Consider the following 23,199-nt stretch of genomic DNA (forward strand, 5'->3'; position numbering starts at 1 on the left):
AAGTTCTCCTAGTCCATCTCTAGCTCAGAGGGAAAGCAAGAATTCTACACATCTGCTAGGCCCAACAATGCATGGAGAGAAGAGAAGGCAGGTGTTCTATTTCCCCAAAATGTAAACGTAGTTTTATTTAATGCCTTTCATTCATCGCAAGCTACTTCTCCCACCCACCGAAAAAAAGATGGCAGCATAAGGCACCGTTTAGACACATGCACAGTCCACATACCATCTAGATCAGATTTAAAAAACATAGCTATAATTCTTACCAACAGTCCCAAATGTCCTCAATACTAATGTACACAATATGATTGTCCACAGAGTTTATCGTGGAGAAAAGAACTATTAAATTAGAATTGTAGGACCCTCTGCCCTCCCCCCAAAAAGAAGATAAAAACAGATACAGAGCTTAATACCAGAGTAATAGGATTAGTTCATAAATTAAAAAAATACAAAAACCCCCAACTATTTCACTCTTATTTTCAGAAAGTCCCACATAATGTAATGAAGAGTCCAGTGAGCATGCCCAAAATTCCATACTGTCCTTTCCCCCCCTTTCAAAGCAAGAAAACTGACAAGTAGACCCAGGACTTCTAGTCTTTTGTGTGCTTCAAAGATATTCACATGGCAATAAAACAGTCAAGAGTCCAGTATCAGCTCTAAGAATCCATTTTAGCCATAAAACTGCAGGATCCCCACTGGGTGATTTGAAGGTTTTTCCCTCCATCCAATGGAAGAAGGATGTGATACATTGCTTTCCTGATGCAGATTCTTAAAGGCTTCCATACAATGGGTTCCCCTTGAAGAAAGATTACTGCAATTGTTGTAGGATCAGTTATATAAAATACCAAAGAATACGTTGAGCTGATGTCTCTCTGAGTGAAGCTTGCCCAGCGCTGAGGCATTGGGGTCTGCTACAAGTACTCAAGTTCCAGGGCGTGCCTGAGAGCCTCCAGGTCAGCATGACAGGAGATTCTCCAGAATGGCATGTTGTGCTGGAATGAAACCAAAATATATTTTTTAAACACAAGGATCAAAAGATCTTTCATAGTTTGCACCCTGAACAATGGAACGTTACACCCTTAGCCGTGAACTCACAATATTGCTACAGAGATAAAGGATCATCTTAGAAATTAAAAGAGGGGGGTTTGGTGTCCCCTCTGCAGTTATGTGTGTGTGCGTCTGTAGAGACTAAAAAACATTGCAAAGTGCTGGAAATTGCAGAAACTTCCTGAGTTTATGAGGCACTTTCACATGCTGTCCTGCTTCGGAGGAAACAAGTGGAGCAGGGCAAGTTTCTGGATGCCTGCAAAGATTTTGTATTGTTATACACGAAAACCTTTACTTCCCATTTTCCCACTGGGTTTAGTGTGAATGTTTCTAGAATACTAATGTTCTTCGAAACAAAATCTTGCTGCTCCTTCCTGATGCCTAAAATCTATTGCAATAGGTGCCTTAGCAACATGACAGACAAGTGCTATGAGATTCTGCACCCAGCTCTGCAATCCTTTCCTATAACACATGCTCCAGGCCATGAAAACTACCTTTGAGTTGCCACCTCCCCATAGACTAGGAAGTTATGCAATAAAATGAAGTTGTTTACATAATCAAAAGCATGAACCATAAAGCAGTTGGTTTTATAACAATTACAGTTCACTCTGCAGGAAAGACAAACCCCACAGCAATCCGTAGGTACATAGGAATTGCCATAATAGATCAGGCCGGGGTCCATCTAACCCACTACCAGCTGTTTTAGAGGAAGATGCAAGAAACCTTGCACCAGGCAGTTATAGGATAACCTCTTGGCATATACCAATGAAGTGCTCCTCGTGGCCCAGGACCCAGGAGACCTGGCATAGGTGGAGACTTGCCAAGCCATCTATTCAGCAGCCTCCTCCACCCCAAGTCAACTGGGTCAAGAGCTCTGGCCTGATGGTTGGGGAGAGGTGCCAGACTGGCTTCCTCCCACTCACGCACCAGATCATCCAATGGAGATACGGGTCCATTGTTCTATCTTGATGTGTACCTGTCTGCCACTGATCCCTTCTCACTAGAGAATTGGATCGATCTGGAGGCCAGGGTGTCTGACCAGCTGTGGAGATGGACATGTGGAGTTTGGCATGGAGCGTGCTCACATACATCTTCCTCCACTACCTTTGAGGGTGTCAAAATAACCAGCAGCAATTCTCTCTCTTCACCTGAGAGGTCTCCCTCCCGACCTCTCTGAGCTGCCAGTCTTCTACCAGGTCCTCCTCAGGTCCTGGAAGCTACTCTCAGCAGCCAGGTCTGCAGCGCACACTGAGGGGGGAAGATTTCCTAACAGACCCCTGCTATACAACCCACACCTTCATGTGCAGGTAGTAGAGTCTCAGTGCACCAAAGAATGTTCCTGGCTGAGGACACCAGAATCTGAGACCTCCTGGACTACAGTAAAGAGGACTCTGCAGCGCTTGCCTAGCACATGGGGTTGCCCACTCTGCATGTCCCCCCTAGTGTGCTCCAGAAGGAGCAGGCAGCCTTGCCCCCAGCTTCTCTCACCTTTCTCAAGCGAGTCTTGCAGGAAGGTTCTCCCTGCCCACCCCTGGCCCTCTGGAGCTCATCATTGGCCTCTGCCCCACAAACCTCTCCAGTCCCCCCCAACACAAACCACCTGAGTTGGCTGAATGACATCTACTGGGCCTGTCTCCAAACTGCATCGAGAAAACACCTGTACACACTTGTACTTCATACCATCTATTTCCTCGCCCTGACATCCTGCCCCAACTCCAACCAGTGGAGACCTGCTGTTCCACGGCCTACCAGAGGTATTAGTTGGTGGCTCCTTCTTGGAGCTGTGAGCAGGGCCTTGTAGCTGGTGCAGTTCATGGAATCTCCCAGCACCTGCCCTTTCTGCAAAGAGAGGAAGACCCTGGCACATGTCTATGTAACATGTCTCAAGTTGTAGCTCCTATTCTAGAACTGCCTTCTGAGGTTCTGGCTGCACTTCGCTCTCCCCCCTCCTCATTTATGCACACCCCATTCATGGCCCCATGAAGTCATGAGACCACCTCCTCCTGGCACTGGCTAAGATGGCCATCCATCACACCAGGAGGAGGAAGCTGGATGGGGGTTGCTCTGCAACTGTGAGGCCTATTTCTGATCCCTTGTTATGTCATGCCTCTGAGTGGAGGTCTTCTGGGTGGTATCCACTGACTCTTTAGACACTTTTGAGGCGCAGTGGGTGCTGTCGGGGGATTCTTGGCTTGGTGTGCCCTTCCTGTGCCTTGCTTTTTTAACCTTTGACTCTCACTCCGTTCCTGTTTTTTCATTTATTTGTCGTCTGGGTTCAGTGGTTGAAGGGGCAAACTTTAGTTCTGGGCAGGCTTCGGCCTGCCCATCCCACTACCCGTAATAGGTACAGGATAACCCATCCCCAAGGAAGCTTCCTCCTGACTCCCATTTGTCAGAGGTTGGCTTATGCCCTAAAGCATGAAAATCTGAATCCTTTTCCAAACCCCTTGTTTATTTTTTAGTATTTACTATTATTACTCTAAATATGTTTGTTCTCCATACAATTATCTAAGTCCTCGCTGGTCCTTCTCTATTGAAATATCCCATTTAAAAATACAGTAGAACCTCAGAGTTATGAACACCAGAATTATGAACTGACCAGTCAACCACACACCTCATTTGGAACCAGAAGTACACAATCAGGAAGCAGCAGAGACAAAAACATTAAAAGAAGGCAAATACGGTACAGTACACTACTGTGTTAAAAGTAAACTACTAAAAAAATAAAGGGAAAAGCAGCATTTTTTTTCTGCATAGTACAGTTTCAAAGCTGCATGAAGTCAATGTTCAGTTGTAAACTTTTGAAAGAACACTCATAACGTTTTGTTCAGAATTACAATATTTCCGAGTTACGAACAATCTCCATTCGCAAGGTCTTCGTAATTCTGAGGTTCTACTGGATTCAGCTAAAATGATGTGACCTTCTTGCAGTCACCTTATTTTATTATGTCTCATTTAAAATAATGGAAACTATTCTTATGCTCTTTTGAAAGCCAGATTTATGTTTCCAAAAGAAAAAAATGCCAACTATTTGTGGGTGCCAGTAAACAAGTGATGTTCAAACACCAGGTGGGTCTGGTTAATATTCTGATAACTCTGTAGGTACAGTTTTGACAGTTGCGACCTGTGTTTAGTATTCTCTGTAGTTTTTATGGTCACTTCAGTTGTAAGGGGTGAATCTCAGAAGATCTGGAAGTTACATTCAGATCTTTATGCAAACTTCTTTGATTTGCTCTGTGTGGCTGAAGGTTTGAGTCGGTCCTTTTCTTAGCCAAACCAGTTCACTCATCCTAAGTTTGTACCAAAGACTGAGGCCTGGTCTACATGCACATTTTGTATAATGTGGTGCATACTGGTTTAATGGGCATACTGATATAATGATGTCAGTTAATGCGAAAATAGTCTACCGCTACAGTCCCCAGCTTGGGTTATAGAAGTATGAGCCTGCCTTAACTGGTTTAGCTTACTCCCCTTCCCATATAGGAATAAGTTTAACTGTGTCACTAAGGGGATTGTACCACTTTAACTGCACCCATACAGATAAAGCGGTCCAACTTGTGTGTCTAGCTAAAGCCTTAATCTGGTTTCTTAACATTACACATTCTCATTTCCCAAGCAGACAAAATAGTTGAAGGAAGAGGATCCTTCCTAGGGCTACTATCTGCTTAGGACACTGTAGTGAAACCAGATGTTCATTTTACATGGTGTCTATTTACACTCCTCTCTACTTAAATACAGTTCAAGCTCCTCTCTGCTATGTTGCCTATCAGTAAAAAAAAAATCTTCCCTTGATGCTGTTTATCACTTTGTTTGTTCACTACACACAGCAAGCAAACACAGGGGCATCTGCAGTGACTACAATGCATTGCTCTGCAATTTCACTTTATAGGGGAAAAGTTATTTCCTCTCCCCCTCCCTCAGACCCCTGGTGGATATAAAATCCCTTCCACTTAAATTATCTACCTTCCTTTCTTTAAAAAGAGGAAAGCTTGGACACTCAGCCACACCTGCTGTTCAGCTCTTGCAGATTTATCATTTGTGGATAGGTGAAGAAAAACGACTCACTAAAACTGAGATATTATCAGTGCTGCCAGCAAAACAGTGAAAGGCTCTCTGCCCGCCCCGTTTTTTGTATAAAGTCAGGTGTGTAGCTAGCAGCCCTGACTAATGATTGTCATCAATCAAAGGCTGTGACAGCTCCAGCAAAGAATGTGTTCTCCTAATGGGAGAGTTGATTAAACTAGGAGACACTAGCAAGAGGCCTCTTGAAACCCTGCCTGTAGAAGGCTGCTGAACCTTCCTGATGCTTCATACTCCCATGGAGCCTGGCAGCCTTTGATGCAGTCATGTGCACTGACCCACTACCTTTGAAGTCTAGTGCAGGGCTGTCAAAAGGGCAGGCTATTATCACTTCACTTTCAGTCCATGCATTTTGGGTTCTTCGTGGAGGGATTCTTAACCCTTAAGGAACCAGCTAAACACCTGGAATCTGGCTAATTTCCAGAGTTTTTTTTGTTGGTGACAGGAATTGATGTGCCATGGTGGAAAAGGTTTTCTGGCTGCTTCAAGGCTGGACTGGGTTGAGACCCTGGGGACAGAGCAAGTGCTGACCCACCTTGTACCTGCTGGGATCCCCTCCTCCCTGAGCCTGTGCTTCCAATGTGAACAGCCTCGCCTGGCTGCTGCTTCCTGCCTCCTCATTCAGCCTAGGAACCAGCCAGGGAAAGTTGGGTTACATAGGATGGTCATGCATGGAGCACAAGAGTCTTAGATGGAGCTGCAGGGGGAAGCAGGAAGACACCCTGGAAAAGACGTGATCTAATGGTGTTTCTGGCCATGTTGAAACCAAAACAGTGGCATTTTTCCCATCACGTTTCTACCCCACAGAAAGTTCAGGACACCTCCTGACTCAGGGGTTCTTCTCTGAACTGTTCAGGGACTCCAACCTCCACTAACAGCCAGAAACCCTCAGAGGCAGTAATCCAAAGATTTGCAGTTTGATTTCCCTTGTCTGTCAACAGCTCCACCATCCTCACCCAAACTCACACAGCCTTAGTGAGTGGCATCCATGACTCTTCCCCCCTGTGCCCGAAGTTTCTGACTATGCCCTGCCATATTTTCTTATTTATCTTAGTTTTTTTCTACTGTGAAAGTCACTGTAGTATCCTCAGCCTCACCTCCAAATCTATCCTTCCTCATCACCATAAACCTGGCCTAGCCCTTGATCTTCTCATGGTATGCTATTGTTAGCTCTTCTCTCTGGCATCCCCACTTCTCCTCTCTCCGTCTTCCAGTCCACACAAAATGCAGTCACCAGGATGATCTTTCCTTCTCACTACTCTGATAATATCCACAGCAGCTGTTAGGCATGAATCATACAGGCAGTCTACACAGGGCACTGTAAGGGCACCTCTGGTTCAGCTGTCCTCCCACCCTGCATTACCTGGGAGTGGCACCAGTATGGCTGCAGCCCCTTCCTGGGTGCCCACCACCCTGCATCAGTAGCACATGAGAGCTACAGTACAAGCACAGCTCCAATTCAGCTGCCTCCCCTCCACCACAGCTTTTCAGAAGGGGGAGACGTATGTCTCTTTAAGGGCACGCTCCATCCCCAAAGACATACTGTACCAGCAGCCAGGGCTCAGAGCCACTGCACCACCCCAGCACCAGCACCACCACCATTCGTGACTGTCTTCACTGCCATGATGAGAAGGGCATTTCCTAATAGGCTGGAAAGCCCACAAGAGCCCATGTTGAATGCCGTATTTCAACAGTTTGGCATCTGGTGCCAGTGGAAAGCAAGAAAGAGAGACATACAAATATTTTAAAAGTGAAGAATCAAAATGTTTTGAACTTCAATTAAAAAACAAATCAGTTTTGGATTCAGTTAGAAATCTGGGCAAAAGTCTAGATTGCATCTTACTGTATCTGAAATGTTCTGCTGATCCCTAACTGGAAGTCTCATCTGGTACCTAAAATCAGGTTGTGGCTTGCTTGGACTTTCCCAGTCAGCTGGCATGTGATGCAACAAACACTGGCTCTGCAGTTCTCTTCAGGATGCCAGTGACAAAGGGCCGTGTCTGTCCAATGAGTATGTAATACTCTCAGGATTCTGGTTTCAGAGTAACAGCCGTGTTAGTCTGTATTCGCAAAAAGAAAAGGAGTACTTGTGGCACCTTAGAGACTAACCAATTTATTTGAACATGAGCTTTCGTGAGCTACAGCTCACTTCATCGGATGCATACTGTGGAAACTGCAGAAGACATTATATACACAGAGACCATGAAACAATACCTCCTCCCACCCCACTCTCCTGCTGGTAATAGCTTATCTAAAGTGATCATCAAGTTGGGCCACACACACACACAAACTCACTCTCCTGCTGGCAATAGCTCATCTAAACTGACCACTCTCCTTACAATGTGCATGATAATCAAGGTGGGCCATTTCCAGCATAAATCCAATTCTGGGTTCATTATCCCTGATCATGTGACTTTCAGATCCTTCCATTTTTGTTTTATTTGCATTTGATGTGCCTCCCAGTTTTTTGTTTGTTTTGGTTTTTTGCTTAAAATTAATCAAATGGCTCTATAAAATCATTAATGAAAGAAAAACAGCCACTCACTATTAGTCTCCTTGTTATTGACTGTGATAAATCACTCCTGAGAAATTCTGCTGGAGTTTGGAAATTATAAGAGTGTGGCATATAGATCAGAAACTCCAGAATTCACCATGCTTGCTTCAGCTGATATCACACAAGCGGGGTTTGTTTCTTGTCATGTGTCTAATGCCATCTTTATTAATCAGGAACTGTTCCTGGAACATGTAATAGAAACTAGCAGTGCTTGAGACCACCTGAAAGGCTGCAATGGTTGCCAGGGCTATGGAAGTGGGATTTGCAGTAGGAAATTGCTCAGGATGCTGTGAGGATTTGCAAACGGGGGAAAGAGCCTAGCTGTAAACAACGTGGAGGGGAAGAAGTTTCATTTAATGCTTAGTTAAATAAAGAGCCATTGAACTGAAAACTTGAAGAACCCGGAATTGTACATACAACTGTACCTTTTTTGCTCCCTGTTCCTCTTCAACACCATCTCCTATTACAACATACACGGCTTTCCTTCCAAACCTCTGCATTATCCGTTCAAAACAGCTCTCTTTCCCTGAGCAACAAAAAAGAAAACGTGTTAGTTATCTAAGAGAACTGGGCAGTCGGGCTGGAATTCAGCTTTGAGGGCTGGGACAGGGCCTGATTTAATTTGTTTCTTTGTATTTGTAATCTGGTTCTCAAATTAAGATTTAGGCAACATTCTCTGAGTTGCCATTACACAAGTTGCAGCACCTTCTTTACCCACCTAGTGTTGCCAGCTCCCTTGTGTTTACAACAAGTCTTGTGATTTTTGGTGTATTTCTTAAAGCCCCTGCTGCTGGAGACATGCAATTCTCTGAGAATCTCAGGGCTTGTCTATACAGTGAGGTTATGTGCACTACCGGGGGGGGGGGGTGTGATTTCTAAAGTGCACTAACATGTTTTGCATTAATTGGTCTGTACAGACCATGCTGGTGTGCACTAAAAGTTCCATAGTGCACATTAATATATCTGTACTATGTTAAAGTGCACTAGGGAATCTTTAGTGCGCACCAGCAGGGTGTACACAAACCAATTAATGCACAACATGTTAGTCCACTTTAGAAATCACACCCCTGCCTCCCCGTAGTGCACATTACCCCACCATGAAGACAAGTCCTCAGCTTTAATTTTAAAAATAAAGTTTCTAGTGCTCATGGTTGCAGAGAAAAGCTTGAAAATCTGAACCAAAAAGGCTCAAACATTAGACTGCAAATAAAAATAACCCAACATTTATCATTTTTAAGTCTCTTGATTTTTAAACCAATTTAGTGTTTTGTGAATACTTGGTGTTGGCAACATGGCAAACATGCTTTAGGGTTTAAGTCCAACAACCTAGGACAACTGTGAGCTATCCAGTAGGGCTGGCCAAAAAATTTCCACCTAAACTTTCTACTACACAGAATTTTTCATGAAAAATATCTGCTTTCTGCAGAAACATTTCAATTTTTGTCAAAAAGTATTCACCCGAAAAACTTTCAGCTTTTGATCATAATTTTTTTTTAAATTAACACTTTTTTGTTTGTTTGGGGTTTTTATTGTTGTTGACATTTTCTACTTTCAGCCTTCCTTGCAAGCTAGTGCTGTTGGGGTGGGACAGAAATGTCATTTTGAGGGAGTGCAAGAATCTAAGAGGTGCTAGCCACAAAGGTATGTCAGAGGTTCAGGGAGCTTCTGGGTATCTATGCACCACAATATAAAAATAATTAATAATATCACAAAAGGGCAGGAAGAAGGGATGTACAGCCTCTGGAGGAGGTTAGGGATTTTTGGATATTAGGCCTTGTGTAGTTCTTTTTGGCTGGATGGTAGTGTGGAGTTGTGAGAAGCTGAAATTCACATTCTTATCCATATTTTTATCGACAAAGGGAAAGCAAATAGGACCATCTGGTCATTCCTGATATGGCAATATGATATACTAGTGCTGCTTAACATACATTTACAAAACAAATTAGAAACATTAATCTTCACAGCACCATGGGAAGTAGAGAATGATCATCACCTCTTTACATACAGGGAAACAGGGACCCCCAGAGATTAAGGCCAACATTCTCAAACTTTTTTAAATTTTAAAAGTTTTAATTTAATTGATCTGGCCACGGTCACACAGTGAGTCACAATGGCAGAGAGAGGATGAGATCTTGGGAGTTCCTGGTTCTTAGTCACATACTCAGAACACTAGACCATCCTGCTTTCTCTATAATCTCTGCATCTTTTTACTGCTGGTCACTGTAAGAATGTCCTCACCAGACTCCTGACCAAAACTTTGGAACAATCAAAGAAGTCTCCCCCCAGAAAATCCATCACAGGTTTTATATTGAGCCTGGTGTATGCAGGGGGAGGAGTTTAGTGGGTACAGCAGGTATACTAGTGTGGTGCAGATGTGATCCATGAAATTCATAGTTTTGTATCTCAGCACTGAGTCCATATGCTTTGATTTAAAGGAGCTCCCAGTCAGCTATCACACAACATTAAATATTCTATTCTGCACCTTCAGAGCTTCTCTTTATTTTATTTATAGGCATTTCTTTTGGTGCTCACCAAGTGTCTCAGCCTTACAAACAATGAGCTTAAATGTCCAGCACTGCTGTGAGGTAGGTGAGTATTATTAGCCCCAGTTTAGCGATGGGAAGCTGAACCACAGAAAGCCTAAGTGACTTGCCCTGGATCATACAGAAATTCTATGGTAGAGTCAGAAATTGAGCCCAGATCTCCTGTTTCTCAGTCCAACACCTGAACCAAAAGACCATCATCCTTCCTTCCTTCGGCCCTGTGTACATTCAAAGATTGTAACCAGGTATAGCTGTAAACCTGGTCGTGTTAGCAAACAAGATTGTTAATACCTGTTAGGTTTCAGAGTAACAGCCGTGTTAGTCTGTATTCACAAAAAGAAAAGGAGGACTTGTGGCACCTTAGAGACTAACCAATTTATTTGAGCATGAGCTTTCGTGAGCTGTACGAAAGCTCATGCTCAAATAAATTAGCTCACGAAAGCTCATGCTCAAATAAATTGGTTAGTCTCTAAGGTGCCACAAGTACTCCTTTTCTTTTTGCGAATACCTGTTATCAATCACAGCACATAACCATGGCTTTTCTATCTTGATTCACGGTTGCTTTTCTGTAACTGGTCCAGTTCACTGTCCAGCCCAGCCCCCCAGTGTAAACAGGTCCTTTAGCCATGTTTATGTAACAGGTTCGATTAGCATTCCTTCCTCTCAGATATGTGAGATAGGGTGTTCCAGAACATATGGCCCACAGGCTGCTAATGCTGTTGGGCGTGCATGTCTCCTAGGCACTGTATCGCCTACTGAGGTACTGTGGGAGAGCTACCTTGATTCTTCCTATGCTGCACTGATACAAACATGGGCAGTTAGTATGTTAGATGTGGAGGCACCAACAGGAGGATCATGTGATTCTATTGTGAATAAAGCTGCTGCAGGAACACAATTCAACCGTGCTTGCTGTAAGTGGGTCAGATGCGAGGGCCACAACCTGGTCACAAACAGCCAATTGCACTTTAGACGAGGCCTTAGCTGCATTGCTCTTACCTGTCTTTGTTGCACTATAGATGTTTTCAATGGGGAAAACTGTGCCCAGTCCATATAGCAGCACTTTAGCAAGAGCTGGTATGAGCTGAGTTGTGGTGACCAACACGTTTACACAGTTAGACCTAGAAAACAAAGTGGTTAGTTGAAATTGCAGTGAGTGAGGCAATCTGTGTCCTTTTCTCCTGATAGCCTCTGAGCTGGGAGCACAGGGCAGGATACAACCCGAAAAAGCTCCGGAGAAGTTGGTGACTATGTGATGGAAGGTGACTGAGGTTTTTTGTACACTCTCTTTATTAATTTATGAGAAATGAAATAATTTAAAACAAACCAGTGACAAAGACAGAGACTTTGCATATCGCAACCAACCACTGAGGTGCTTTAAATGGTGGTAAATCTCCAATGTCATTTACACTGTGTCCCTTGGGTGAACTAAGTCAGGGCTAGTAGTGCTTCTATTTCCCCTTACTTGCAAATCTGTTTAGTACCTTCCTGGGAATGCTACAAATGAGATATCCAGCAGCAAGGCAGGAAAACCAGCTGATTTTCTTTTGTTTGGTCCTTTGTATCAGATTGAGCTCACCCCTACCCTGGATAATACAAATCTGGAAAACATGTGCAGATGGGCCTCCCACATATTTGGCCAGCAAAATCCTATAAACGTGCCCTGGTTTGTTTGGAGGAAAAGAAGAGAAGCAAAAGAAACTCTTGGATCTCATATGTAGGTGATTCCTTAAGCTGTTCTTACCGGGAATGTATCAAATTCAGAGCCTTGAGAGCATGAGTGAGCCAGAGATCAGTCAGAGCTTCCAGTTCTGCTCTTAACTGAAGCCAGGTTTCTCTCTTAGGAGCTCCTATTAAACCTGCAAGCAGGGAAATTAAGCAACATTATTTGTAGCTGCACGGAAAGGGAATGACTTGCACAGCTTAGTACACAGTACACTAAATGGCCTCCTGCTCTCTCCTGGCCATGTTTGAATCCTATCCTACCTCAGTCGAGCTGCTCCTCTTTCATTCCTGGTGGAGACTTCTTCTAATCCTGCTGCTATAGAGTGTGTCAAGGCTCTGCCCTGAGTCACCTTCCCTTCTCCCTCTGGAACCTGCTGCTAGCATTCTTTTTGGACATCGCTTCAAAGTAGATGATGCCCTGAATGCTCCCAATATTTCTCACTCCTATTCATCCACTTCCCTCATTCCGCCTCCTGTCTTGACCCCAGTCTCTTTTGCAGAAGTCACAGTTGAGGGACTTTAATCTGTCACTGGTCTCTGCTTCAACCCACTGAACCTCTAGATGGCTGCTGTGCAAAGTGTTTCACGACTAAGGCCCTGTTGTATGGAGAAACCTTCTCTGAAATACATTAACTGGTGTGTTAGTTAGCTCTGGCACTTTAGCCAGTATTTTGCTCAGCTCCGTCTCTGTAGTTAGCAATTTGCATGGCTCAGTTAGAATACTTTTCTGAAATTTCCCATAGAGTTTATGTACAAACTAAGCAATAATGATTGAGGCGCCGGGCATTTCCTGAGAATTAACGACCAGTGCGGAGGAGATAGAGGTCAGAGCAGAAGCAGATGACTGTTGGGTCCTGCTGATCATTAATCCCCCTGAAAATCTGTTCACAAGGTCGCTATTCCTAGTATATATGGGAAGTAAAAGGCAAATATTTAAAATACCTTTAGGAATATTATTATTTTTGGTTATATGTTATTCTGGCTCTAGCTCTGGGACACCTGCGCTGACAAAATCCCACCCCAGCCTAAGAGAGAAACTAGCTTAGCTAAATTGGATGTTGTGAGATCAAGGAGGCTAGAACATCCCATTGTCTTGTGATATCGTTTTGATGGGATGTGGGATAGGGAACTGCGACTCAGGAATACTCTTTCCTTCCATATACACAAGAGCTCATCTATGCATTCCTCTGTGTGAGATTCGAGATATTGGTTTTAGGTTGTTTGAAGGGTGCGTGTGTGTTTTATTTATTGTATGTTTGGGGAGGTGATGAACGTAATGTTTTCTGCACCAGCTCTGGTGATAATTTATTGGGTCACACAGCTTTCTTTTGGCAAAGATATGTGGTTTTAATTGTATTTGTTAGGGATCCCATGGACTTTGGAGATGGGGTGCCCTTTAACGAGGTGCACAAATATCAGCGTGAATGAAATGTATATTTTAAAAATATTTGGTTTTTTTATTAACCTATTGCCAGGTTCATCGCATGGATAGGGAATTAGTACCTAGACCATTATTATTTGAGTGCTGAGTGTGCTAGGCTCTGTACAATAGAGAACAGAAATTAGCCACTCCTGAAAGACCTTACAATAATTTCTGAGCCGCATTTAGAGTAGACACAGCACGCTGTGTATAAGGCTCTTGAAGCAGGGCTTGATTTCTCCTCTCGTGTACAGGGGAACAGGCATGGGGAACACAGAACTTTACAGAGCCCTCTTAGGAGCAGTAATATTTCATTTCCTGCTAATTAGAGATAGACCTGAACTACAACCTCTTGTCTGATCAACTTCTGACCTTGAGAAGGGTGTGTAAAATCTAGATCCAGATTTTGTAGCTTGGTCCACTATCTCTAATGCCTTTCCCGGGACCTCAGAGCACTTGGCAAAAGCTAACCAAGCCTCACAACACACCCATGTGAGCTAGGTATTAGCCCCAGTCTGCACATGGGAAAACTCTGTTGTAGACAGGCTGCAACTTACCCATCCTGTTACAATGTGTCAGAGATGGGAATAGGGTACAGGAGCAGTCTTGATTCCCTTGCTCTAACAATTAGACTGCATTTCTCCCTATAACAAATGAGTTTGCGCCTTGTTTTTGGAGTGCCTAGGCTATTCTGTCATGACCATTGTTATTTAAGGATAACACTGCTTAATTCTGCTGAAACACTTGCCTAGCAGTTCAGTTCTCCAAAGATCAAGGTACACTGCTCGCTATAGTACCTAAGTACTGCTCGCTATAGTACCTAAGTACGCTGCTTGCTATACACCTACCTTGTAGTGTTTATCCTGCTGAACAGAGAGAGTTTTTATGAAAGATGAAAGGGGCCATTCCCTTGCTGGAGACACTCACCTCCTACATTGTTTTTGTAGGTATTGTACATCTCTTTCACCCGCCGGTAGCGGAATGCTAATTTCCTCATCCAGTCAACTCCCCCGTGAACTCCAGAGCCCAGACACAGATTTGCACCGGCAGTTGAACTGTGAAAGCCATCTGCTGAGAAGTTATATGTGCTGGTGGGGGGGAAGCAGGGGAAAGAGGAGGAGGAAGAAACAGGAAAGAGTGTTAGTGCAATTATATAATACAAGGTTCCTTCCAACAGGGTGTGGAAACAAGTGAAGGGGGCAGAGGAAGAGGGACACCAGATGTTGCTGGAGAGTAATGGAGGCAGCTGGTAAAGCACAGGGGGAGGAGGAATAAATCTCTTCTTGCCCCTACCAGTGTTTCTGCTAATACCTATCAATTTGTGGTGTGCTAATTTATTTGTTGGGCTAAATCTTCAGTCAATTTTCATTACCACTCCTGCTGAATTTGTGGGTACACCTATTTGCATGCACAACTCTTCCCCCAGCCCTCCAACACGTACTTATAAAAGCAAATTAGGCAGACTGACAATTTTTTATACAAATGCGGGTATGTAATTGCATGTGCATTTTACACACAATTGTGCATCTGACGGTGTTAAACATCTGGCGCGATAATGACAGATATGTACAATAAAAGATATGGTTTTCCATGTGCAACTGGATACAACTACTGATCCTATAGGGGGATTAATGGGGTAAACATTTTGGCCCATTAATTTTGACAAGAAAAACCTATTTTCAGGCATGAGGAACCAACAAGATTGCCAGAGGTGTGGAGCCCAGCGCTGCTCCCCTATCTTCACGTGTCTAGTTTCTACACATCTCTGAAAACAATGAGGAATTTATGGGGCACAAATGGTGAAATGCCTTCTCATGAAGACATCGTACATGTTGGTTACTACCACGCATTCATTGTGAGAGTCTTAGAACTACCTTAAACACAGAGAAAAACAGGACTGTCCTCTACATGAAAATCACAACTGGGCACCGAATCACTACGCATGCCTGGCTTACTGAAACACAGCTGCTAATGCAACTATCTGTCTGCATAAATACTCAAATCCTAAAGAAGGTAATTCTGATGTAGACCTTTCCGATTGTTTGGCATTGTATGTTAATACTGGGCTTTGAGCCTGTTTTAGAACAAGAAAAGAATTAACAGTGGAAGGAAAGGGCAGTGACTGCTTACAACATGGTCATAAACATTCTCCACCAAAATCCCTTTTATGCTGCCCAAGCAGAGCCCAGAAGAAGAGAATAAAATGGATATGGCATATAGGAAAGATGACAAAGGCCTTGTCTATGAAGGAAGTTAAGTCAAATCAACTAAAGGTGAGAATTTAAAGCAGGTTAAACTCCTGTGTGGATGCTCTCATTCAGAAATAAAGTGACATTTTATTTCAATTTAGCTTAATTCACTTCCCAAAATGATTTTGGCTTAATTTCCCTAAGCATATGAGAAGTTTTTGAAAAGCAACAGAGATCTTTTGGGCTGGGGCTTGTTGCAGGATGAAAAGAGATGCTGTTAGCAGATTGCTTGCCCATATACTCTCAGAACAGGATTATTTGCACTAATTTACTTAAGGTAAAATCCAGTTTATCATTTGTATATGTCTGCACTCACACCTGGATTTGCTGTGTAGTAGAGCCTGCTTACAGACTAATAAAACAGCCTGAAAGTCTCCCATTCTTTCAATGCTTTGCAAAGCACAAACTACAATCCTAAATGACATGAGACCTCCTCGCCAGGGCCGGATTAATTTAGGAGCTTTAGGGGCTGCAGCCCAGGGCCTCGGGCTAAGGGGGGCCCTGCAGGCCCACGGGTCAGATGCGGCCCACTGCTTCTTTTCATCCAGCCTGCGGCAAGTCTCACCAGACATCAGTCCCTGAGCCTCAACGCCTCCCCTGGGGCTAGCGCCACAAGCGCCAGCTCGCTGATGTGCCCCTGTGGCCCCTAGGTGAGGGCATTCAGGGAATCTCTGCGCACTGCCCCCACTCCCAGCGCCGGCTCCACAGCTCCCATTGGCCAGGGACCGTGGCCAATGGGAGCTGTGGGGCAGCGCTTGCAGGCATGGGCAGCATGCACCGTGCAGAGCGGCCTGGTCCCTCTGCCTAGGGGCTGGACGTGTCGGCCACCTTGGGGAGAAGAGCAGCGCAGAGCCAGGGCAGGCAAGAATCCTGCCTTAGCCTTGCTGCGCCGTCAACCAGGAGCTGCCTGAGGTAAAGCGCCTCCCAGCCAGAGCCTGCACCCCATCCCCCCCCTCCTGTACCCCAAGCTCCTACCCCAGCCCAAAGCCCCTCCTGCACCCAAATTCACTCCCAGACCCCGCGCCCCCTCCTGTGCCCAAACTCCCACCCAGAGCGCACACCCTGAACCTCCTGCTGCATCCCAATCTCCCTTGTCACAGCCCTGGCCCCACCCCAGAGCCCACCCCCACATCTGGAGCTGCACCCCCTCCCACATCCCAATCCCCTTCCCCAGCCCTGAGCCCACTCCTGCACTCCAAACGCCCAGGGACTCCAGAAAATCTAATAGCACCTGGCCCACAGGAGAGTTAATCTGGCCCTGCTCCTCTGAGTGAAGCTTTTCTGTGTGGGGAAAACTGCCTTCCCTATGAGGCTTCCACAGTACTCTGTACTGAGTAGCTACATCCATTTATCATATAAACAATCCATTGGAAAACAACTGAGTGTAAGCACAGGTCCCGGTTACCACACAATGTAGGTGAACAACTGCACACCCAATTTGTACACACAATTACTGTGAATGTACATGCACACTTGGCAAATGCACATGCAAATTTATTGTGTGCATGATTACCTGATTTACACAGTATTGGTGTATGCAAATCTGGAGTAATATTTCCATGACAAAGCCAATTTTTATTGGTCTACCTGCCATTCAGAATGTAAGATTGCTGGACACTAACAATCACTCCTTTAAATCAAAGAAGACATTTTATTGTGACACTGAGTTCTGACTGTACCATTTTGTGCTCTGTGATGGGTGACAGATAAGCCTAAATTGCAGGGTTGTTTCCCTGAGGAATATGTCTAACACCATCATGAGTTTCTGGTAGCATTGATCAAAGGTACCACTTTTTTGGGAATACTATTCAGTGCAGCATGAGTCTAAAACGCAGGACTAAATTTTCAAAGTACTGCACAGTTCTTAGCCATGAAGTTCATGTCGGGCGTAATCAATGCTGTGACCATGGAGTTGTCAACATATCCCACATAAAGAAATGTCACGTGGAAAATAAGTAGCTGGGATGCATAGCTGTTACAATCAGAGGACAATGCATTGAGGCAATTAATTCTCAAATTATATAGCAAGTAGAATAGGGTGATGTGTTAATAGTACAGTTGCCACAGTAACCTTGAGATCTTACAATAAATAACAATACTCTAACCAGGAGTCAATTCCAGTGGAAAATATGATAATTATATTGTAACCCATAACCATACAATTTCCTTTTAATACCACAGAATATGGGGATACATATAGGACCATCAGCTGCAAAAGTGGGAACTCTCCCATTAGTTTTGGCAAAGCTCCTGGGAATTCTGGGCCTGAGTTTCATACAGTCCAGACACAACACTGCACAAGTCTAAGGCTCAAGAATGGTTTTGAAATGGTTTGGTCCAATCTACGTTGGCTGGCCAAACCATATTTGAAACTGGTGTAGCTGAGCTGAGTTCAACCCATTTTCAAACTTGTTTTCCAGTATGGTTTAAAGCTTAATACGGACAGGGCGTGAGAGTAAGGCCTGGGCATGTTAGTGTGAGAAAGAGGAGTTTTGTGCTCCTATGTGTTGATGAATGCAAGGAGTATGGAAGGGGAAAACAGCAAGATCAAGAATGTTATTTATATTATACCATTGCTCATCCTCAAGCCATTTCCAAGGAATTGTGGAATGTTTGAGCTGGAGATTCCAGTCCAGAGATTACCTACCTTAGATCTTGTCCATTGTCATCTGATGATACATCATCTATGTGTATTTGGTCACAATCCTGCAAAGCATAAACAAACAAAAACAAAAAAAACCAAATGAGTCAGAAAATGACATTGCCTTGGAATAACAAATTTGAAGGAAGAATTTTATCATTGAATAATCATAGAATCATAGGACTGGAAGGGACCTCAAGAGGTCATCTAGTCCAGTCCCTGCACACTGGAAGGACTAAGTATCATGAAGTGAAAAACACATTAAGGGCAGATATTAAGGTAAAATCAGGTCCCCCATGTATTGCTAATACTTTCAACAAATTCCAGTCAATTAATTAGATTATAAGCCAATTTCAGATGCTGCTTGGCCACAACATGAATAGAATTACTGTGCATAAGCAAGAACTGTCTGAGATCACAATAGTTCTTGAATTGCACATTAAGGTGCTTCCTGGTCATACAGAAATGCGTAAAGCTCATGCAAAGGAACTTGTTTGTCTCTTGACCAGTAAAACAGAGAAACATTAGTAGTTTACATGCATTGTGTGGTATCAGAATCAGCAGCCTTCCCCCATTAAAGAGCATTACTGTACCAGTAAGAAAAGGAGTACTTGTGGCACCTTAGAGACTAACAAATTTATTTGAGCATAAGCTTTCGTGAGCTACAGATCACTTCATCGGGGGGGGGGGAGGGGGGGAGGAAGAGAGGGGAGGGGAGGAGAGGGGGAAACCTTTTGTAGTGATAATCAAGGTGGGCCATTTCCAGCAGTTGACAAGAACATCTGAGGAACAGTGGGGGGCGGGGGGGGGAAATAGTTTTACTTTGTGTAATTACCCATCCACTCCCAGTCTTGTCTACAGCCAAGCTCTACGATACAATCGCATTTGCTCCAACCCCTCACACAGAGACAAACACCTACAAGATCTGTATCAAGCATTCTTACAACTACAATACCCACCTGCTGAAGTGAAGAAACATATTGACAGAGCCAGAAGAGTAGCCAGAAGTTACCTACTACAGGACAGGCCCAACAAAGAAAATAACAGAACGCCACTAGCCATCACCTTCAGCCCCCAACTAAAACCTCTCCAACGCATCATCAAGGATCTACAATCTATCCTGAAGGACGACCCATCATTCTCACAGATCTTGGAAGACAGGCCAGTCCTTGCTTACAGACAGCCCCACAGCCTGAAGCAAAAACTCACCAGCAACCACACAACAGAACCACTAACCCAGGAACCTATCCTTGCAACAAAGCCCGTTGCGAACTGTGTCCACATATCTATTCAGGGGACATCATCATAGGGCCTAATCACATCAGCCACACTATCAGAGGCTCATTCACCTGCACATCTACCAACATGATATATGCCATCATGTGCCAGCAATGCCCCTCTGCCATGTACATTGGCCAAACTGGACAGTCTCTATGTAAAAGAATAAATGGACACAAATCAGACATCAAGAATTATAACATTCAAAAACCAGTCAGAGAACACTTCAATCTCTTTGGTCACTCGATTACAGACCTAAAAGTGGCAATTCTTCAACAAAAAAACTTCAAAAACAGACTCCAACGAGAGACTGCTGAATTGGAATTAATTTGCAAACTGGATACAATTAACTTAGGCTTACACAAAGTGAAACTATTTCCCCCTGTTTATTCCCCTCCCCCGCCCCTGCTGTTCCTTAGACATTCTTGTCAACTGCTGGAAATGGCCCACCTTGATTATCACTACAAAAGGTTACCCCCCATCCCCCCCCCACTCTCCTGCTGGTAATAGCTCACCTTACCCGATCACTCTCATTACAGTGTGTATGGTAACACCCATTGTTTCATGTTCTCTGTGTATATAAATCTTCCCACTGTATTTTCCACTGAATGCATCTGATGAAGTGAGCTGCAGCTCACGAAAGCTTATGCTCAAATAAATTTGTTAGTCTCTAAGGTGCCACAAGTCCTCCTTTTCTTTTTGCGGATACAGACTAACATGGCTGCTACTCTGAAACCTGTACCAATAAGAATATTCAGGCTTAATTTAAGGAAAAGAAGAAAACCCCTTTTTCTAGGTCTTTCCACAGAAATTTCTTGTCTGAGACATGTCTTGCTCCTATAGTGTTTCCCCAGTGCTTGCTGGGGCTTTACCCTGTCCTGCCCATGCACCAAGAGGAGAAGGGACCCTTTTATATCCCCATTCCACAGACAGAGTTAAGAAATAATGCACATAAGTAATAAGGAAATCAATACACAGGAAATTTAAACTGAATAGATTATGCACTTGGAGCATGAAATATGCACTCTAGATCATATCATCTAAATTCTTCATTGTTCGAGTGGTGATGGCTTTACCTCAAAATCTCAATAAATGTTATTTCTATGGTTTCTTTCTCTGACTTGACACTGTGATTAAAAAGGGGATGGGAAGAAAGTCAGGAAGCCCTTTTCTCTCTCTTCTTTGACTCTAGCAGGGAAGGGACAATGTATCTTGCAAAGGCCCTTGGAAGTCAGCAGATATTGTTCTGGTTTTTTGGCTGATCTAGTCACTCTTTGTTATCTACCCTATGAAGCTTGTAGTAATCTCTCTACACAGCCAAAGATGTTCTATGAGCGAATTAAATCCACCCCTTCTGCCCACACACACAAAATCTTGTGGCTAGATTTCCAAAGGGTGGACATCACAGACGTGCCTTCAGAAATGCATGTGAGACAGTTCTGTTCACAAATCCTACATTTCTGCAGATTGGGTAAAAATTTCAAAATCACTTAAGTGACTGAGGCCATTTTGAAAGTATAACTTAGGCTCCTAAGTCCCATTTTCAAAAGTGATTAAATCACTCCTGTGCTTTTGAAAATTTTACCCACCATCCCTATCAGGAGGACAGAGTTTCCTGAGCTGCAAATGCACTTGAGGGTTGTAATGCGATAGAAGTACATATAATTTTGTGCACACACTTTCCTTTGAAAATGTAGCCCTAAAATTTCAAGAACCATCATGTCAGAGATGTATTAATCCTGCTTCCCTTATGGTATAATGCTGGATCCCTTATGATACAATTCCTGACTTTTGCTGAGTAGGGGTTTCTAAAGTATCTAATCCAATCCACTTCCTATCTCCTCTGTTTCTTGCTTTATAATTGACGCCAGTATTTTCAAGTGAGCGCTGACTCTACAAATGAGAGCTGAGAAAATAAATTAATAACAGATCTCTGCTGGCACACACCCCCATTCTAAAATTAAAAAAACATTCCCAACAGTGGTTGTGAGCTGTGAAAGCATGCTGGAATAATATTGTCATAGCCCACTCAGCTACAGTTGCATTGTGCTGTGCATTATGTAAGGGGAAAGGTATTTGTGGGGGATCTGCTTTTCTCATTTACGAATGAATTGTTCTGTACACTGAAGTGTGACAACAGTAGCTATCACATTTCTGACTTAATAAAATACCATGACACTTGGTGAGACGCTACCTCATAGTCCACCAGCCGACCTATCATGTTACTGGGTAAAACACAGAGAAGCTGAACAAGGCAAGAATGTAGACTGTGCTTTACTACTTGGTTACCAGACTAATTTTTCATTCTCACTGAATTTACTTGAGATCTTAGTGAGAGAGGAAGGAGGACAGGAATATCTGGGCAGCTGAACAGAAGATCCAGATTGTTTGAATGAAAGTCAGCAATGAGGACATTTCCGAACCCTAGTTTTCACATCTGTTGGCTTTTTTTAAATGATTCTCTGTGATCTCGTAGAGCTACATGATTAGTGTGGTGCATACAGGCTATACCTGATTCAGGAAATATAAGGCCCCAACCGCCTCTGAGAACCAAACCTTTTCTGAAGTTCTGAAATGTTTGGACCATTCTTTTATTTACTTCTGCATACAGGTGGGACTTGATGCAGACAAGTTAAAGTAACAGGAAATAGTCTGTGTTCATGGTATGTCCACATTTTACAAAAGGCTCAAGAGGTGATATTTAGGATATCCTTGGTTACACAAACAGCTATCCCTCACTGTGGCAACAGGGCCACTGAACAACACTCGGAATGCTTAGCCCCCAGGGATGGCTTCAAAAGGTAGGTTTATAAACACTGTACTAATCTCTCTGACACCTGTTTTTCTGTTTAGCATTTTCTAGACTGCCCACCAAACAAATGTGGAAGAGAGGGATGCATATCTTTCTAGATAGAGATGCACAGGGAGCCAGCAGGGTCTAGTGAAATAAGCATGGAACTTGAAGCCCAAGACACCCAAGTTCTAATTCTGCTCCTACCTCATTATATTGCTTTGAACAAGTCACTTATCCTCTCTACTCTTCCATCTAATAAAATGGAGAATGGATAATACTTGCCTCTCAATGGGGGTGTGAGAATTAGTTCGTGTGTGCAGTGTTTTGAAGAGGTAAAATGCTATGAGGCCTATATATACACAATATACTGTGTCGCCTCCATTTTTAGACTGCAGGCATATAAACACGGGCACCCAATTTGTGTGCATCACAGTAACTGTGTGTGCGGATGATTAGTTACACATCTAACCAGAGAGACAAGGTGGGTGAGGTAATATATTTTATTGAACCAACTTCTGTTGGGGAAAGAGACAAGCTTTCGAGCTACAGGTCTGAAGACATGAAAAAGAGCTCAGTGTAGCCTGAAAGCTTGACTCTTTCACCAACAGAAGTTGGTCCAATAAGAGCCCACCACCCCAGCTGGAGCTGCATCCCCTTCTGCACCCCAATCTCCTGCCCCAGCCCTGAGCCCAACTCCAAACACCCCGGGGCCCCACAAAATCTAATAGCCTTGGGCCCACAGGAGAATTAATCCGACCCTGCTCCTGGGAAACCACTAGTAAACTAGTAAAAAGACCTTGTATAGATGAATCAAAAAACCTCCTGAAGTCCAGTGGGGTAACTCCCAACTTCCTAATGACAAACTGGCCTCCAC

The 23,199-nt window shown here is 43.7% G+C and overlaps 1 protein-coding gene across 2 annotated transcripts in view; it reads right to left on the bottom strand.

Moving 5' to 3' along the window:
- Nucleotides 1-908: 908 nt before the first annotated feature.
- EYA2 (EYA transcriptional coactivator and phosphatase 2) overlaps nt 909-23,199 on the bottom strand; it is a 96,368-nt gene continuing 74,077 nt past the window's right edge. For both annotated transcript variants that reach the window (XM_077831852.1, XM_077831851.1), the window contains 6 exons: nt 18,260-18,318; nt 14,291-14,451; nt 11,963-12,077; nt 11,218-11,339; nt 8,104-8,204; nt 909-989 (listed from right to left, as the gene is read on the bottom strand). In XM_077831852.1, the coding sequence (XP_077687978.1) occupies nt 909-989; nt 8,104-8,204; nt 11,218-11,339; nt 11,963-12,077; nt 14,291-14,451; nt 18,260-18,318 (639 nt within the window). The remainder of the gene's footprint in view (nt 990-8,103; nt 8,205-11,217; nt 11,340-11,962; nt 12,078-14,290; nt 14,452-18,259; nt 18,319-23,199) is intronic.

Source organism: Eretmochelys imbricata, chromosome 13 (genome assembly GCF_965152235.1).
Source record: "Eretmochelys imbricata isolate rEreImb1 chromosome 13, rEreImb1.hap1, whole genome shotgun sequence".
In the NCBI taxonomy this organism is placed as follows: domain Eukaryota; kingdom Metazoa; phylum Chordata; order Testudines; family Cheloniidae; genus Eretmochelys; species Eretmochelys imbricata.